At 40.4% G+C, this 19,927-nt stretch overlaps 1 protein-coding gene across 1 annotated transcript in view; it reads right to left on the reverse strand.

Annotated features, from left to right (window-relative positions):
* LOC124880036 (calsequestrin-1-like) overlaps positions 1-18,805 on the reverse strand; it is a 32,331-nt gene extending 13,526 nt beyond the window's left edge. Inside the window, exon 1 of the mRNA XM_047384913.1 lies at positions 18,421-18,805. Within this exon, the coding sequence (XP_047240869.1) occupies positions 18,421-18,660 (240 nt within the window). The 5' untranslated portion in view covers positions 18,661-18,805. The remainder of the gene's footprint in view (positions 1-18,420) is intronic.
* Between the last annotated feature and the right edge of the window lie 1,122 nt (positions 18,806-19,927).

The raw sequence follows: 19,927 nt of genomic DNA on the forward strand, positions 1-19,927 counted from the left end.
AGATGTATTATTGAAATGTGGTTAAGAACTGAGAATTACATTAAGGTTTGACATTCTCAATCAGCTATACAGGTCCTTCTCAAAATATTAGCATATTGTGATAAAGTTAATTATTTTCCATAATGTAATGATGAAAATTTAACATTCATATATTTTAGATTCATTGCACACTAACTGAAATATTTCAGGTCTTTTATTGTCTTAATACGGATGATTTTGGCATACAGCTCATGAAAACCCAAAATTCCTATCTCACAAAATTAGCATATTTCATCCGACCAATAAAATAAAAGTGTTTTTAATACAAAAAACGTCAACCTTCAAATAATCATGTACAGTTATGCACTCAATACTTGGTCGGGAATCCTTTTGCAGAAATGACTGCTTCAATGCGGCGTGGCATGGAGGCAATCAGCCTGTGGCACTGCTGAGGTCTTATGGAGGCCCAGGATGCTTCGATAGCGGCCTTTAGCTCATCCAGAGTATTGGGTCTTGAGTCTCTCAATGTTCTCTTCACAATATCCCACAGATTCTCTATGGGGTTCAGGTCAGGAGAGTTGGCAGGCCAATTGAGCACAGTGATACCATGGTCAGTAAACCATTTACCAGTGGTTTTGGCACTGTGAGCAGGTGCCAGGTCGTGCTGAAAAATGAAATCTTCATCTCCATAAAGCTTTTCAGCAGATTGAAGCATGAAGTGCTCCAAAATCTCCTGATAGCTAGCTGCATTGACCCTGCCCTTGATAAAACACAGTGGACCAACACCAGCAGCTGACACGGCACCCAGACCATCACTGACTGTGGATACTTGACACTGGACTTCTGGCATTTTGGCATTTCCTTCTCCCCAGTCTTCCTCCAGACTCTGGCACCTTGATTTCCGAATGACATGCAGAATTTGCTTTCATCCGAAAAAAGTACTTTGGACCACTGAGCAACAGTCCAGTGCTGCTTCTACAGGTCCTTCTCAAAATATCAGTATATTGTGATAAAGTTAATTATTTTCCATAATGTAATGATGAAAATTTTACATTCATATATTTTAGATTCATTGCACACTAACTGAAATATTTCAGGGCTTTTATTGTCTTAATACAGATGATTTTGGCATACAGCTCATGAAAACCCAAAATTCCTATCTCACAAAATTAGCATATCATTAAAAGGGTCTCTAAACGAGCTATGAACCTAATCATCTGAATCAACGAGTTAACTCTAAACACCTGCAAAAGATTCCTGAGGCCTTTAAAACTCCCAGCCTGGTTCATCACTCAAAACCCCAATCATGGGTAAGACTGCCAACCTGACTGCTGTCCAGAAGGCCACTAATGACACCCTCAAGCAAGAGGGTAAGACACAGAAAGAAATTTCTGAACGAATAGGCAGTTCCAAGAATGCTGTATCAAGGCACCTCAGTGGGAAGTCTGTGGGAAGGAAAAAGTGTGGCAGAAAACGCTGCACAACGAGAAGAGGTGACTGGACCCTTAGGAAGATTGTGGAGAAGGGCCAATTCCAGACCTTGGGGGACCTGCGGAAGCAGTGGACTGAGTCTGGAGTAGAAACATCCAGAGCCACCGTGCACAGGCGTGTGCAGGAAATGGGCTACAGGTGCCGCATTCACCAGGTCAAGCCACTTTTGAACCAGAAACAGCGGCAGAAGCGCCTGACCTGGGCTACAGAGAAGCAACACTGGACTGTTGCTCAGTGGTCCAAAGTACTTTTTTCGGATGAAAGCAAATTCTGCATGTCATTCGGAAATCAAGGTGCCAGAGTCTGGAGAAAGACTGGGAAGAAGGAAATGCCAAAATGCCAGAAGTCCAGTGTCAAGTACCCACAGTCAGTGATGGTCTGGGGTGCCGTGTCAGCTGCTGGTGTTGGTCCACTGTGTTTTATCAAGGGCAGGGTCAATGCAGCTAGCTATCAGGAGATTTTGGAGCACTTCATGCTTCCATCTGCTAAAAGGCTTTATGGAGATGAAGATTTCATTTTTCATCACGACCTGGCACCTGCTCACAGTGCCAAAACCACTGGTAAATGGTTTACTGACCATGGTATCACTGTGCTCAATTGGCCTGCCAACTCTCCTGACCTGAACCCCATAGAGAATCTGTGGGATATTGTGAAGAGAACGTTGAGAGACTCAAGACCCAACACTCTGGATGAGCTAAAGGCCGCTATCGAAGCATCCTGGGCCTCCATAAGACCTCAGCAGTGCCACAGGCTGATTGCCTCCATGCCACGCCGCATTGAAGCAGTCATTTCTGCTAAAGGATTCCCGACCAAGTATTGAGTGCATAACTGTACATGATTATTTGAAGGTTGACGTTTTTTGTATTAAAAACACTTTTTTTTTATTGGTCGGATGAAATATGCTAATTTTGTGAGATAGGAATTTTGGGTTTTCATGAGCTGTATGCCACAATCATCCGTATTAACACAATAAAAGACCTGAAATATTTCAGTTAGTGTGCAATGAATCTAAAATATATGAATGTTAAATTTTCATCATTACATTATGGAAAATAATTAACTTTATCACAATATGCTAATATTTTGAGAAGGACCTGTATGTAGCCCAGGTCAGGCGCTTCTGCCGCTGTTTCTGGTTCAAAAGTGGCTTGACCTGGGGAATGCGGCACCTGTAGCCCATTTCCTGCACACGCCTGTGCACGGTGGCTCTGGATGTTTCTACTCCAGACTCAGTCCACTGCTTCCGCAGGTCCCCCAAGGTCTGGAATCGGCCCTTCTCCACAATCTTCCTCAGGGTCCGGTCACCTCTTCTCGTTGTGCAGCGTTTTCTGCCACACGTTTTCCTTCCCACAGACTTCCCACTGATGTGCCTTGATACAGCACTCTGGGAACAGCCTATTTGTTTTTTTCTTTGTCTTACCCTCTTGCTCGAGGGTGTTAATAGTGGCCTTCTGGACAGCAGTCAGGTAGGCAGTCTTACCCATGATTGGTGTTTTGAGTGATGAACCAGGCTGGGAGTTTTAAAGGCCTCAGGAATCTTTTGCAGGTGTTTAGAGTTAACTCGTTGATTCAGATGATTAGGTTCATAGCTCGTTTAGAGACCCTTTTAATGATATGCTAATTTTGTGAGATAGGAATTTTGGGTTTTCATGAGCTGTATGCCAAAATCATCCGTATTAAGACAATAAAAGACCTGAAATATTTCAGTTAGTGTGCAATGAATCTAAAATATATGAATAAGATTTTCATCATGACATTATGGAAAATAATTAACTTTATCACAATATGCTAATATTTTGAGAAGGACCTGTATATGAAAGAAATATAACATTAATGCATGAATTAAAAAAAATGAAGTGATGGTTTTGCAACTGTGTTTTAAAGTGAATGCTGAAAGCTGAAGAATGAAATGTGTAGTACTGTGTAAAATTTAAAACTGAGCAGATTAGGGAAAGAACTGTGGGATGACTAGGAGAGACAAGAGCCGGCTGCATATTGACAGCGACGGGAGGATGCTACTACAGACCAGCGTGGCTATTATTAGCATCTCCAAGGATGAGAAGGAGAATCAGTGGGTCACAATGACCATGACGAAAGTATTGAGCAATAATCAAGAAGCTGAGCTGAATAGGTTGCGCAATAACTAAGAAGCCTAATAAGGGCCTGACCGGTGCAAGCATCAAGCGCTATAAAAACAATGCTGAGAGCAGAAACAGGGTTGTTTCCTCGCAGAAGACCAGCGAACAAGTTCAGACGAAGAAAATAAGCTTGGATGGAAAAGGAACAGAGACACCACCCCACTGATTGACTGCATTAACAAAGAGGATCAACCCGTGGGCCCAGAAAGGACTGTGCCTCAAGATTAAGAATCTGATTTCATCTAAAGCCTTTTTATCCAGACAACAGAAGTTAACTTGATTGGTGAACAGCTGATTTCTCTAAGTTTCAGGCTTCTGGAAGTCCTGAATCAACCTCATTTATGTCTCCGGGTTTCCTTCAACTCTTCAGCCTCTGGAAACTACTGTCTTCAGAGACATATAACAACAAAGATCCTGTTTAACCATCAAAGCCTGGAGCATCAGTGCCAGCCACTTAAAGGAAGAAAACTGAAGATTAAGTCGTATTCCCTTCAAGAAACCACTCGTTGTTACCAGAAGAATTCTTCTCCATCAGGTGCATGAATGAGCCTCCATCTTCAAAGCCTCTTTAAACCCACTAGTTTCAGCATTAGGGAAAGACAGGTTGAGTTGATTGATTCATTTCTATTATTGAAATTATTTTATGTTGCCGAATTTAAGCTGTTACTGACCCCCGCAAAAGCGTTACTAATTAAAGAAAGCATGTAAAATTCTAGTTAAATCGTGGACATTCAATTATTTGAGTCATCGTATTGTTGGTTTTTCATTGATGGTAAAAAGTCTTGTTGCCTGGTTCTAAGATATTTTAGGAGGTTTTTATAGGTTGCCTTAGTCAAGTTTGTTAAAACAGCGCCCTTGGGGCTCGTGCTGAGCTACTAAAATTAACCTAGCCCATATACCAAGAGCCAGTTGTAAAATTAGGGAATGAGCAGCCGTGAACAAAAGTGACTGTCGAAGGTGTGGATGACTGCGAGAGGCTACTCGGTCGCCCGGACCTCCAGTTGAAGAAGGGCGAGACTTTTGGATGAAGGCTGTCAGAGGCTAGGTGAGTCATTTCCCGACACCAGCTTAAACAGAACTTTCAGTAAACCTGCTTAATAAGATCTTTCAGGTTTAGGGAAGTCCGGACCCGTTAGATGGAGAGCTGGATTGAGCAATCCCTTTAGACATGAGGAAGTAGGAGGGAGGGGTTAGCTCATCGAACAACGAAAACATATATCGCTTTTCTGATTTTTATTCATGAAAGAAATTGAAAATTATGTATTGAAATGTATACACAATTTTGTGCTGGTGTGCAACATAAAATCCCCAAAAAACACATTGAGGTAAATGGCTGTAACCTGACAAAATGTGAAAAAGTATAAAGGAATTGGATGAATGGATGAAAGGATCCAGTCTGCAACATATACATGGAAGAAACTGTAAACATCATAGGTGGTTTACAACTGAATCAGTTATAAAAAGTAGCATTTAATGTTTTTAAAGTGAACGGTGCCTTTGAAAGCATGTCTCCAGGGATCCGTATAAAGTCAAAAGTTCACTGTGCATTTCCTCCAAAGCCAGTCAGTAAATTAGTAAATGGCTGCTTTAAAACATCACAGCCCTCCACGCTGAGTGCTTACATAACATTGCAATGGGGTGATCATGAAAAATTTAGTTACAACAGCATATAAAACACTCAGTGACGCCCATGTAGATCACGACTTTAGTACGGTTTTGCACAGACATAAAATATTCTGAAGTGGTGTTAGAGATAATTATTCAGCTTTACTTGTGAATTTTTATATTGAAGTATAACAAAAGCTTGACAACTTTTGTGGCACAGAAATAACAGTGAGAATGTCTGGGAGTGACTGGGGCAGGAATCAGTCGAAATACTGTCATGTCACACAGAAATCTTACCTTCTAAACTCAGAATGCCTCTCCAATCTGCCAAACGTGCAGGTGGTCAAAGCAAGCTTGGTTTTTTTAAGTAAAGTAATTGATGGGTGACGTGCCAGAACAGCAAGGAGAGGAGGCCTGTGAGTCCCCCTTTCCACAGAAGGATTTAGATGTCAGTCAGGTGCGGGACGTAAAATGGTGATATTTATAGCTTAAACAGGAACATCTTCACACGTGGTGGGAACATCACCATAGGTCAACAAAACAACAGCAACCACACACTGGGAGAAGAAAATCCTCAGCCAAGTCTGGTTTTAGATGGATAAGAAAGTGAAATACCAGGTCATAACCTTCCTGTCGTGAAGCTGAATGCCAATGTTTTGAATAATCATCCAAAGAGGCAAACAAATTAAACCAAATCTCATTCTTTCCGACCACAAATTGATCAGAATGAATACCGTTGATGGCTGTGTTTCTTACTGTACAAGTAACAATAAAATGACTATAGATTTGTTAAATCAATACCTTTAATCAAATATGCATATAGAGAAAAAAGCCAATTTCATGCAGATTTTGTCGCGATTTCTTATATCATGTTAAAATGGGGGGCTGCATGGTGGCACAGTTGGTAGCACTGTTGCCCTGCAGCTAGAAGGTCCTTGTTCGACTCCTGGCTTTCTGGTGTCTTTCTACATGGAGTTTGCATGTTCTCCTTGTACATGCGTGTGTTCTCTCGGGGTACTCCGACTTCCTCCCACAGTCCGAAAACATGACTGTAAGGTTAATTGGTCTCTCTAAATTGCCCTTAGGTGTGAATGGCTGTGTGCATGATTGTTTGTCATGTGTGTCTCTGTGTTGCCCTGCGACTGGCAACCTCTCACCTGTAGACCCCTGGAGATAGGCAACAGCTCCCCCGCAACCCTGTATGGAAAAAGCGGTATAGAAAATGGACGGATGGAAGGATGTTAAAATGGGTGTTGTTTAAAGCTACAGTAGCTGTCAGGAATCTGGGGTGTTTGTGTGGTTGGGTGGTGTCTTTTCTCAGGAGACCACTGGAAAGTGCAGCTGACCTACTCTGCCGCTGGGTGGATGTGAGCTGGTGGGCCTTTGCACACCTGTCTCCTGTCTTCATCAAAAGGTGTAAAAGAGGAGCTGGCTGCCAGTCCTTCGTCGCTTGAGTGTTACCCTATGTGGTAACCTCCAGTCCTGAGATCTAAACCTTTGCTCGAGTGAATTTCTATATTTCAGCCTTCGACAAACTCTTGCTGTAAAGACTTCAACCACTGGCCTTCGTTCCACGGCTGGCAGCTTGAGGCTCCTCTTTACCTGAATCCCAGTGGAAACCTGTGTGCCCTCCTATGCTCTCTTCTTCACCCTGGCAACCCTCCATACCATCTCCAGCCAGCCAGCCTTACAAACCACCACACAGACCAACTCCTTTCTCCATCTACCGTTAAATCTAATTCTCCTCAGCTACAAAAAACATCTCAGTGATTATTCCTCCCGTTCAACTCTGCCTCTCTCCTCCTAGTGACTCTGGTGTCCTGTTTTCCCAGACAGTTTCCAGACCAAGAAGATCTGTACATTCATATTAATTTTATGTTCTATAAACCTTTTAAAACTTTCTCTGGTTATCTGAGAGCATGTGTGCATGTGGGTCAGGTACCTGAACAAAACCATGACAGTAGGGAGTTCTGAGGAAACGGTGGACTTAGCCTGAAAGTTTGAACAAACCCCCCTTACATGTCCCTCCCCCTTACTCTCTGCTGTGCAACAGTCCTCCCTCAACAGCGGAGCCTGCCATGAAAGTACAGGCTAGTAAGCAGGGCCACCGATGGCACATTCACTGGTAGAGACAAAACATAAACACTATGCATAAACAATGACTATAACCTGCCCATACTTTGACTACAAATTTGGTCCTCAATTCATTAGCACAGCGAAATTAGCACAGCTGCAGCACACTGGTAATTTTGAGATAATACAATGCAGGGGGAGGGGTGTGAGCAGTGGGATTGACACTGCTAAGACATTCCTCCTGGCTCTGATTGGTTGTTTCTGATCAGGAGTGGTGCATTTCTGAAAATGTAGGTAGGACCACTGGGAGGAGCCAGAGGAGCTTGATTTTTTCACAGCTAATCCCTCTCATATGCTACTGTCAGGACGTAGTGACAGTTTTAACAAACACAGTACTCTGCAAATGTTTTAGGCAGGTGTGAAAAAAAATCCTGTTAACAAAGAATGCTTTCAAGTGTTAATCATTTATTTTCATCAATCAACAAAATGTAGTGAATGATCAAAAGAGAAATCTAAATCAAGTCAATATTTGGCATCAATTCTTCTAGGTACACTTGCACACAGATTTTGAAGGAACTCGGCTGGTAGGTTGTTCCAAACATCTTGGAGAACTAACCACAGATCTTCTGTGGATGTAGGCTTTCTCACATCCTTCTGTCTCTTCATGTAATCCCAGCCACACTCCATGATGTTGACATCAGGGCTCTGTGGGGGCCATACCATCACTTCCAGTAAGTCTTCTTCTTTATGTTGAAGATAGTTCTTAATGACTTTGGATGTATGTTTGGGTTCAGTCACTTAGCTTTTCGTAAATTGATCAAAATAAATAATCATTTATATTTCTGAAATCATTCTTTGTTTACTGCATTTTGTCACACCTGCCTAAAACGTTTGCACAGTATTGTATGTAAAAAAAAAAAAAAATTTGAACAAAAGTCACCTACTGCTTTAATAAATATTCGTTTTAGCTTCAGTTTACATTCAAGACTAAATAGGCTGATTGCAGACAGTTGCACATAAATGTACCTAATCCAAACTGATTTGAATTAGGTGTCCTGGCAAAATATACAACCAAGCAACTGTTTGTATGAAAGTAATCAAATAAGCACAATTTAGGGAACTCAACTATCAATGCTTTCTCCAAATTAAACACAACATGACACTTTTAAAGACATCCTGCAGTCTTAAAACTATTCAACCCCTTCATGACAAGTATCCTTAGTACTTAGTACAGCAGCCGTTTGCTGTTATAACCTACTGCAGATGTGATTAATGGCCAGATATTTGATTCTGGCTGCGTTCCTGATTAATCTTAGCCCACTGGAGCTCAGTTGTCTTATGCTTTGGGTTATTAGTGGATTGGGTCTTAGAGATCAGGAATGGACCCCTTAGCATTTATTAGGTGTTGCAGGACTTTTGACATCAGTCAAGGGTTACCCACCACAGAAACCTGCTGGTGGCAGTTGTTGATATCTTCCTCTGTCTGCCATGTCTAGTTTAGCCACTTCTCCTTTAACCTTAAACTTTTATTTCCAGCTGAATCTTTAAGAACATTTAGGGCCTTTGCCATCTTTCCTTGTTTCCTGTTTCCTTGTTTGTGTAAGGAAAGTATCTCTTCTCTGAACCTTTTTGAACAATTCCCTTAGCCACTGAACCATTTTTCTAACATGCAGCACAATGTCACTACCACCAGTTCATTATTAATTAATAGAAAAACATTACACGATATTTGTAGACTTAATTTGTATGAGAAACAAAACATAAGGTTTTGTATTCTCACGATTTCCAAGGAAAACTTGCGGATGTAATTCAAACATTATTTTAGGAATGTAAACTTTGTGATTAATTTCTGAGAATTTACACAACATAAACATTAAATCCCACAAGATAATAAGCATCATGTAAGGACATGTAAATATTCAGTACTGAATAAGTCTTGCCATTCAAAGCTAAATAATTAGTAAAACCTAAACGGCTGAAAGAGGCAGGGTTTATTTAGGGGTTTTCCTTGTGACCTTAACTTAATGTAACAGTCTGGAGCTGTACTGAGAGTTAGCATTTACATCTGCTATGAAATCGTTAACATCACTCACAGGGAGAATGATGAGGTTAGATTAGGAGACGGCAGATGTTGTATATTTTCGTTCTTACTTGTCATGACGTAAGGCAATGTCAGTGCTATCTTTAGTCAGATCCAGCACTGGGTGAAATGAAAAGGTACGTCTAGGTTTCAAAGTCAAGAGATTCATGTTTGAATTTTTCATGGTGCACCCTGATGCCCCCCATTTCCTTGACATTTTTATCTCATGAATAAATGATATGAAGACATTCCCTGATACAGATGAGGGAGACGAGACAAAACCATTCAAGCACATTCAAAAGGAAAGAAAAGAAACCGAGGAAACAATAGAAGGATCATTTATAAATTATTATGAACAACAGAAATAAAAGTTAATCATACGTATATATTGTTTAGGTAATATGTAATAACTGCCACATACAGCAGCATTTTTGATATGGAGTTAATGTTCGAGCTATAATTCATCAGCATATATATTCAAACACTTAAATCTGTACAGTTTGCACACAGAATTTAGAAACTCCTTACATCTAATTTTGATTATTTGTTAAGATTTGTCCACAGACTAGATTCAAGTTCCCCTCCATATTCTCTGGGTAAAACAGCTGAACCTTGAAGCAGATGGGGTATGGCAGCAGAAGCCAACACCATGTGTCACTCTTGGTGGCAAAGAACAGTAAACTGATGCTACAGAGGCACACAGGCTCATAAAAACTAGACAACAACAGATTTAGAGAACACTAACTGGTCGTATGAGTCTGGATTTCAGCTCCAACACTCAGCTGGTAGTGTCAGGATTTAGCGGAAACATTAAACCATGAAACCATCCTGCCGTCTACTAATAGTTTGGGTTGGTGGTGTACTGGTGTACTTTGGCCCTCTTAGTACCAACTGAGAAATATTTAAAGTCTGCGGCCTTCCTGAGTATTGTTTCTGATCATTTCCAGCCCTGTACGACCACAGTGTACCTGTCTTTTGATGGCTACTGCCACCAGAATAAAGTTCAGATAATCTTAAACTGGTTTCTAGAACATGAATAAAAATTTAACTGTTCTCCAGTGGCCTCCGTATCACAATCCAACAGAGCTACTTTGCGACATGGTGGAAAAGGACATTCACTCCATGGATGTGAAGCCGAAAAATCAGCACCGACTACATGATGCTATAATTTTAATAGTTGTCCAGACTTTGGACCACTGAGCAAAAAGCCAGTCTCTAGTTCAGGAGTGGCTTCATTAGAAAAATGCGACATTTGTAACCCTGTTCTTTTTCTCCTTAGCCTAGGTAGCCAATGTATATGATTTGTCTCAGCATGGTGGCTCTTGAGACACTGACTTTAGCCTCAGTTCAGCCCTTGTGAAGATCCCCCAAATTCTCAAACAGACTTTGCTTTGGAGGACCTGATAACGTCTCCCCATCATGCCTGTGCAAATCAACTCGCTCCGATCTTCACACGGATCTTCAACAAATCACTGGAGAAATGTGAGGTCCCCTCCTGCCTCAAACAATCCACCATCTTCTCCCGATCCAGATCAATAAGTACTGGTGCCCCCCAGGGGTGTGTTCTATCTCCACTCCTCTTCTCCCCGTACACAAATGACTGCACCTCATCGGACTCGTCTGTGAAACTCCTTAAGTTTGCAGATGACACCACTGTCATTGGACTGATCCAGGACGGTGATGAGTCTTCTTGTACCCTACTAAGGTTGTCAGTGATTGTCTTCTGGCAACCTATAAAGTCAACAGTCTTTCCCATAATTGTGTAGCCTACTGACCCAGACTGAGAGACTATTTAGACTCTCAAGAAACATTTTTAGTCAATTTGAGTTAATTAGCTGATTAGGGTGTGACACCATGAGTTTCCATTGTTTTACCTTTTCTCAATATTCAAATTTTTCATGATGCTGAATTTTGGACTTTCATTATCTGTTAGCTATAATCATGGAAAGTACAAGAAATAAAGGCTTGAAATATTTTACTCTATGTGTGATGAATCTATATATGATCTTGACTTTTTGAAATGCTGACAAAAAACAATATAAAACATTTTTACAAAATTAAAATTTTATTAGAATATTTTGTATAGGCACCACTTTTAATATTGAGTTGTAGATGTTAAACTCCCATTTACAAACTGCATCTTATTATTAATTGAAGTTCTAGCATTTAATGTGTCACAAGATGGCTTTGCTGAAATGCTGCAAGAAAACTGCATGCACAGTTACTTGCACTGATGGCATGCAACAAGAAAGCAGAAGTTACTTTAGCTCACTAAAGTTTGTGCATTTGTGGATTTCACATTCATTCACAACTTGAAAAGTGGCTCAGAGGTTATCTGTTTTTTCTTCTTAGATGAAACCACTAAAGGAGCTACATCTATTAACATTTACTTTTCCTTCCCATAGAAAGTACTCATGGATCAGTGCTTCTGTGTTCTCTTTGTGTCTCTGCTCTGTTCTCTCAAACCCCCAGTCGGTCGTGGCAGATGGCCGCTCACACTGAGCCTGTTTCTGCTGGAGGTTTATTCCTGTTAAAAGGGAGTTTTTCCTCTCCACAGTCGCTACATGCATGCTCAGTATGAGGGATTGCTGCAAAGTCAATGCATATGGCCGTCCACTGTCTCTACATGCTCATCAAGGAGAAGTGACTGCTGCGGGTCACTGACTCGATGCAATCTGCTGGGTTTCCTTAGATAGACAGACTTTTTATCCAATTTGAATAAATAACTGAATCTGACTGCACTGTTCAATGTTTAGGATTAATTAGAATGTATGTACCTGACTTCAAATCTGTATGATTCAAATGAATTAACTTAGCCCATTTTAAACCTTTCACACAATGCAACAGGAAACAACACTTTCCAATTATTTTTACCTCTGCCTTCCTTCCTCACTGTTGGATGGAGTAAGGGGGAGTCAGGTTTAGCTTAAACCGGCTCAGTTATGGTTGAGGTACAAACACGCCCTCCATTTCTGCTACCTGTGTGACCCCTTCTCTTTTCCAATGGTTATAATCAGTCTTACAGAGAGAGGTATCCTGATCCTTTTGGTTTTTAGTATAACAATGGCCACCAGTGGGCTCTACATGGACAAAATTTATCAGTTTATTATTTTACTTAGTACTCCTACACTTAGCCCATTCTAAAATGGCCGAACTCTAAGACTCATAGTTTAATCTAACCTCCCCAACAACCCCGCACCATTACAAACCCTTTGTGAAGTTCCTTGAGACGATATGCATTGTGAATTGGCGCTATATAAATAAAAACTGAATTAAATTGAATTGTACTCCAATTTGTCCCACTGTCCAAAAATTTGCTCGTTGCTCTAAATTACATGCATGGCTGCTTGTCCCGCGTGTTTCTCTGTTGCCTTGTGATGGACAGGCACTTCCTGTCGCCAGTTGACCGCCGGAGATAGGAACCCACTCCCTCCCAAACTTGCAGGAATAGGGCGGTATTAAAAAATGGTTGAAAGCTACATATAAAAAAGGTGGGTTATTATCATTATGAGACCATGTCATAATTATGGTCACATCTCTTCTCTGCCTGTTGCTTCCACTTCATTTAAGCGATCGCTGTTGACACTTTACACATCCATGATTGCTCTGTCGGATAATACAAAGGACTGAAACACTGTATTGTGAGGGCTATAATAATCTCTGTTGCTAAGGTAAACATGAAAGTTTCTGTGACATTGCCAATATTCAAGGGAAAACGCCACCTAAGGTCTTACCACTAAATAGTCACTCAATTTAAACAAAACATGACAAAGGTCTAAAAGGTTGTAAAAGTGGCTAAATGTCAGCAGTAATGCACAGATTGTAGGACGTGCAAAAGAAATGATATTCTTACTAGTGTGTCTTATTTGGTGATTTATGCAGTGACAAATTCAATTCAATTTAGTTTTATTTATATAGGGCCAATTCACAACACATGTCGTCTCAAGGCACTTTTCTAAGTCAAATCATATAGATTTCAAGTCAGGTACATACATTCCAATTGATCCTACCTATTAAACAGTGGAGTCGGATTTAGTTTACTATTTAAATTGGTTAAAACGTTTTTCTATCTAGGGAAACCCAGCAGATTGCATTGAGTCCGTGACTTGCAGTATTCACTCCTGTAGCGACAGTGGACAGACACTTGAATTGACTTTGCAGCAATCCCTAATGCTGTGCATGCATGTAGTGACAGTGGAAAGGAAAACTCCCTTTTAACAGGAAGTAACCTCCAGCAGAACCAGGCTCAGTGTGAGCGGCCATCTGCCACAACCGACTGGAGGTTTGACAGAACAGAGCAGAGACACAAAAAGAACACAGATGGACTGATCCAGGAGTACTTTCTATGGGAAAAGAAGTAAAACATTAATGGTAGTACCACCTTTAGTGACTCCATCTAGGAGAGAAACACAGCTAAGCAGGTGAGCTCTGAGCCAGTTTTCAAGTCTAGAGTATGAAAGAGAGCACATACACAGTTAGTCACAGTAGAAGCTCATATTTGTAGTAGCTCTGCAATTTAATTATTTATACTTCCGAATTCATAGGTGTCAATGATCAGCTATTTTAAGTGTCCCCTTTGAGTGCTCTCTGATCGGATGAATAATCACAGCTGGCAGTCAGAAAGACCAAAAGTACAGTAGAGATCTGCTGCTCTCTCTCTCTCTGTTTTTCTCCACCTTGGCAGCTCTGTTGGGAGATTGATCAGATCCGACAACTTTGTGTGTGCAACTGTAAATGGTTTGGTATCTTGGTCTACATCCACAGGATAATGCACTGTTTATACGGTATCTGAAATAAGGAAGATGCGATAGCTGATGTGAAATATGGCTCTGAACTTCCACTCTGTCTCACGAGAGCTTTTAGTCTCTTGCTCAGCATGCAGGGCTGTCTCAGGCTATTTACAGAGGTGACTTATGTGGCCCTAGTGTAAGCTACACTGTGCTGATGTAAGAAGACACTGCCACTCTGAAAAGGCAGCAGGTTGCTGTGGTTAACTGGTGTACTGGCTGAGTGCTGGGCCCAGGTGCATCATTTAGGGCTCTTTGGATTTATTTATCAAATAACACTGTTCAGAATCTACAAGACTATTGCTCTAGTTCTGCTCCCTCCCCCTTCCAAAGAAATGCTCCCCCACAGCATGATGCATCTTCCAAACCTTAAAACATGTCACCCTCAATCCTTAAACATATTTTTATTTCACACTAGGTGAGATGTTTAAAGCTTGGGATATAATTTTATACCCTAACCCTGGTTTTAATTTCTTTGGATCTCTCTTCCTTGTGTTCCTAGTGTTCTTTGGTCTATAATGTGGTTAGCTCACTAAAGTTCTCTAACAGACCTCAGAAGCCTTCATTAAACAGTTGCATTTATATTGAGATTAAATTACACGCAGATGGACAGGTTTAACTAATTATGTGTCTTTTGAGGAAGCCAGGATGCCCTATTTTGGGGGTAGCAGAATAAAGGGGGTAACATACAAGTTCTTGCCACACCATCTTATTGAAAATTGATTTTTAGTTGTACAAAAATGGTAAACCATGTATCCTGTTGATACAGGTTCACAACTATATACTACAATGCGTTGCTGTAAAGTTTGTGGCTGTAAGGTGACAAAAAGCCTCTATAACTGTATGAATGATAATAATGTGAAACACATAATCAGAATAAATCAACCTACAATAAGTCAGATAATCATTCACTGCATAACTACAAAAATACCTTCATCACTGGATTTAACTATAGGTAACAAGTGTAACGGTTTAATTGGGTGGGTATTCAGTGTGTAATACGCTTTATGTTTATAAGGATTGAATTTTGTACACGCAGATTCCATCTGTACACCATCACAAATCCCAACCCCACTGCGTGTTTTAAGAAAAAGAAGTGTTTATGCAGTCAGTCTCTCATCATCAATACATAGAGCAATATTCTGGAAGGAAACAACAGCTGAGACACATTACACAGTGAGCAGATATGTCCCACCTCAAATGTGTACTACAAGAAAGCTCAAAGACAGGATTTCCACAGATAATGGCAACATACATAATAGAGGGAAATCGAGCTCTGTTTCTCAGAACTTTAAGACAGACCATCTTCCTCTACCTACATAGGTATAGGCTTGATTTCAATATTGAAGCAATATTTATACATGAGTCAATAATATGTATATTTGGATTCATAATTTAAACGTGTTTTGCTTAAGTTTAAACCAGGGAAAAGCAACCTTTTTCATCCAAAGAGCCATTTCTGCCTTGTGTCTTGCCAAATAAAATGTGTCCAGAGCCACAAAGTTAAGCCACCCTTTGAAAAAAGGACAATGTATCAGTTGCCTCTAAATACCTACCATTGGACAATTTTTTGTTTGGTGATTACATCAAAGTAAACAAATGTATATATTTTTTTAGAATAAAGAAAAATAATTACAAAAACAGAATAAACACATTTTCTTGAATTCTATATTTGTGGAATATTAAAAAAGCTGTTTGTGATCTAATAAAAAATTACGGAATTCAATACAGAGATTGCTTAAAAACACAGAGAAACTACCAAAATAAGTCATTTTAATTAGCTTTATTTTTAAAAACATTGCTCAGTTTGTTGTTATTTTTGGACACAGTTATTAAGAGTCCCTTTAATGGCCCTTAGGAGCCACATGTGGCTTTGCAGATGCAGGTTGCAGACCCTTGGTTTAAACCAAGCAACACTACATGGCTTAAAGGGGGTAAAGTCAAATATTAATAAGGTCCTCGAAAATGTTTGAAACAATGTAAACATGTCATAAAACATGAATAGGCACTCAAAGATGTTCATGATGATAGTGAGATGTTTACATATTTGTACCATAACAAAAGATATAAACAACATATTTAAAGATATATACAACCCACTGTCTTCTGGACAAAGCCAGCAGCACCGTGAGGATCATGTTCTTTCGATTTCTCCAGTGCATTTAATACAATCCAACCTGATTTGCTTTGTCAGAAACTCGAGAAGACTCGGGTGGAGGCCTCAACAATCTCCTGGATCAAAGACTACCTGACAAACAGACCACAGTTTGTGAGACTGAAGGGTTGTGTGTCTAATCAGATAGTCAGCAGCACAGGAGAACCACAGGGGACTGTACTCTCATAATTCCTTTTCACTCTGTACACCTCAGACTTCCAGTACAAGACAGACTCCTGTCATCTGCAGAAATACTCGATGATTCTGCAATTGTGGGGTGGATCAGAGATGGACAAGAAGATGAGTACAGGGAGGTGGTGGACCGCTTTGTGGCATGGTGTGGAAATAATCATCTCATCTTGACATGAATAAAACACAGGAGATGATTATAGATTTTAAGAGAACAGGAATAGCTCAAACACGATTGCCATCATGGGAGAAGAGGTGGAGGTGGTGGAGGAGTACCTCAGTGTTCACCTGGACAACAGACTGGAGTGGAGATGTAGTGATACTGTGAAGCCATCTACAAGAAGAGACAGAGAAGACTGTACTTATTGAGGAAGCTTAGGTCTTTCAGTGTTTGCAGCAAGATGCTGCATATCTTCTATAAGTTTGTTGTGGAAAGTGTGATTTCTTCTGCCATCATCTGCTGTGGTAGCTGCATCAGAGGCAGGGACTTAAAAAAGCTCAACAAGCTGATAAAGAAGGCTGGTTCTGTTCTGGGGACTCCTCTGGAACCTCTGGAGATCATTGTGGAAAGAAGGATTCTTCATAAAATGAAGAACATTATGGAGAACCCTGAGCATCCTCTTCATTAGACTGTCCTACAACAACAGAGTGTCTTCAGTCAGAGGTTTCTTCAGATCTGCTGTAAGACGGAGCGCTACAGGAGATCCTTCCTGCCCACAGCCATCAGCATCTACAACGGCTCTTTGAAGAAACCTTTATAAAAATATGAGTTACAACAACATTTAATTTCCCTTTGGGATTAATAAAATAGTTTTGAATTGAACTGAATTGAATATTTTAATCTAAACTGTCCTTAAGATTAGAGTTCTTAATCTGCAGGGACTTTTCATATCATCAGAGACAAAGTTTAGTTTTGTTTCCATACCAAAAACATGTCAGTTGTTCAGCATAAATAGTGGTTCCCAACCAGTACCTTGTAACAGAGAAGACACTGTGCTGTCAGAATGTGGCAGAGGTAAGACTGCCGTTTAATTTGTATCAAAATATTCATAAATAAGAAGAATGCTATCCCAACAATAACAAAAGCATGAGGACTTATATATCATTTGTGTATATGTTGAGACACTGAAAAATAGTTCACTTAGTAAAGCATTGGTTTAGTAATCAAGAAGTTACAAATTCCGAACCGATTCAATTTATTTTTATTCGCTAGTCAGTTGCACCTAAAACAGGTCAAAATTCACACTCCTAATTCACATATAAAAGCAGTTTAATATGTTGAAAACTTTATCATTTTTATCTGTCAAAAACATAAAATTTTAAAACATGATACAGGACTTTACATTATACTGTATTAAGAGAACAAAGGAATAAAAAAGGTGTGGTGAGTTGGTACCAAAGGACCCTAAAAGTCTAAAATCCTGATGATGCAAGTTCAAGCTCTGACATCTAAATTCTGCCTAAAGCATGAATTGTTTGTTTCCGAAATGAACAAAGGTAAAAAGAAATCCTCAACCGACATAATGGTTAGAATTTCAAGGGGTCAGCCTTGCTCCATTATTCTCCTGTCTGTGTGCTCTACAAACAGATTTCTTCCTGGCAGAGCACCCAAGCCAACAATAATGGTTTAATGAAAGAATACACTTCCTCATTTCTACGGTTTTCATGTATAGATCTTCTAGGTTCTAAAATGATTTGAATCTAATCTTAATTGTACTAAAATCCAAACCAAACTGCTGATATTGTCATTATTCATTAAAACCTTCCTTTTGATTTTGTTTAAATTCGAAAAGGCAACAACTGATCTAGAAAGTGCAATCCAAAGCCAGATTCACCAGCCCCCAAACTTCCCTCCTCCAGTCTTGACTGTTCCCATCAACGCATCTCAGATTCATTTGCTCTCATGCTTTAGCATTAACCCACCTCCAAAGCCAGCTCCTCCATCTGATGCTGCTTCATGGCGCTTCGATTCCCATCCACATTTCTGTGGTAGTAGATCACCATCACATCGTACTTCTTCATGATGGACTTATAGTTCTTGGCAGTGAGGGTATGGATGCGGTCTTTGCCGTCATACTCAGGGATCTCCAAGCCCTTCTCCCCCAAAGACAGAGTCCCCAAAGAGAGAAAGGAGAACCCTAAAAACACCCAGCCCCACTTCATGGTGATTGTTAGCAGCACAAACAACTCAAAGCCTTTTCAATGAGGGGATTAAGGAGACCGGAATATACTTAAAATCGTTTAGGTATTCCGCTAATGGGAAAGTAAGTCCGATGTCTGTCCCCTATGGCTCCAGAAGAGAAGGTCTGACATTGATACTGTCTTTATAAAAGGAGTATCACATGGTTTGCTGACATCACTGGCCAAAGAAATGGGGGTGGGACTCTGTTCAAGATGCAACTCTAGCTGGGACAACTATTGTCCACAGGCCATGGAGCTACCAAAAAAGTAGGACTAAGGGTGGGCGAACTTGTGAGTGGAGGTCAGATATACGACATGGTAGGTCCTAATGTAGGAGTGGCCTCATAGCCACCTGTTTGAAGCTTTTCATATGAGAAGGGACTGTGTTGCTGTTGGGTCTTCAAAGAGTAGCAGATAAGTTCAGTTTCTTGGAGGGCTGAAGGAACTGAAAATGAGAGCTGACAGGAGGAAGATAACATACCCTTCTCAGATTAGGTTCTACAAAAGAACAAACTAATGCTTCTGCAATGATAGAAGGAAAGAAATACAGTCCTGAAGTCTTCCTTTTAAGACAATGTTGTTACAAATCTACTTGTAACATCTAGCATATTTTATGAGCCAGCTGTAAAAAAAACACAGATTTTCACATTCTTTTATCTTCAGAATTGCAGAATTAGGCTTTTTCAAGTCGCATCTGCAAAACATTAGCCTGTTACAAAATAACATAAAAAATCTGTTTCATGGCAAAGCAACTATACAGAACTTCTCGTTAATGCGCTGGCAAGCTTCGTCAGAATTTTCCCCATTAGACTGAAGTAGAAGATAATGGCCATGCAGTGTAATGTTGTCCCTGCACAGCAGTCGGTCATGAGTGTGAAGTTCATTATAATTGGAAGGGAGAAAGAGATGGAACATGGAATAAAAAAAACAGACAGACCTAACAGAGGAGTCACACAGACAGAGCAGGACCCTGTCAGCTGTGAGTTTATAATGAGAGAAGGGGAGAGGGTGGCTATGAATAACAGTATGTAATCCAATCTGTTTTCTCCCCCTGTCAGAGGCCTGATTTCGCCGGAGTTGTGAGTTGATTTGAATGCCAGCGAGGGGTGCAGTGGAGCTGGGCACAGGTCATCACGACAGTGTACTGGCTTTGTATGAGACAGCTTCTGAAACCTTTGAGTCAGTGCAGGAGGTTTAAAAACTGTTCTGATGTAAGGGGGATTTTTCTGTACAACAAATATGATTCTTT

Source organism: Girardinichthys multiradiatus, chromosome 14, assembly GCF_021462225.1.
Source record: "Girardinichthys multiradiatus isolate DD_20200921_A chromosome 14, DD_fGirMul_XY1, whole genome shotgun sequence".
NCBI lineage: Eukaryota > Metazoa > Chordata > Actinopteri > Cyprinodontiformes > Goodeidae > Girardinichthys > Girardinichthys multiradiatus.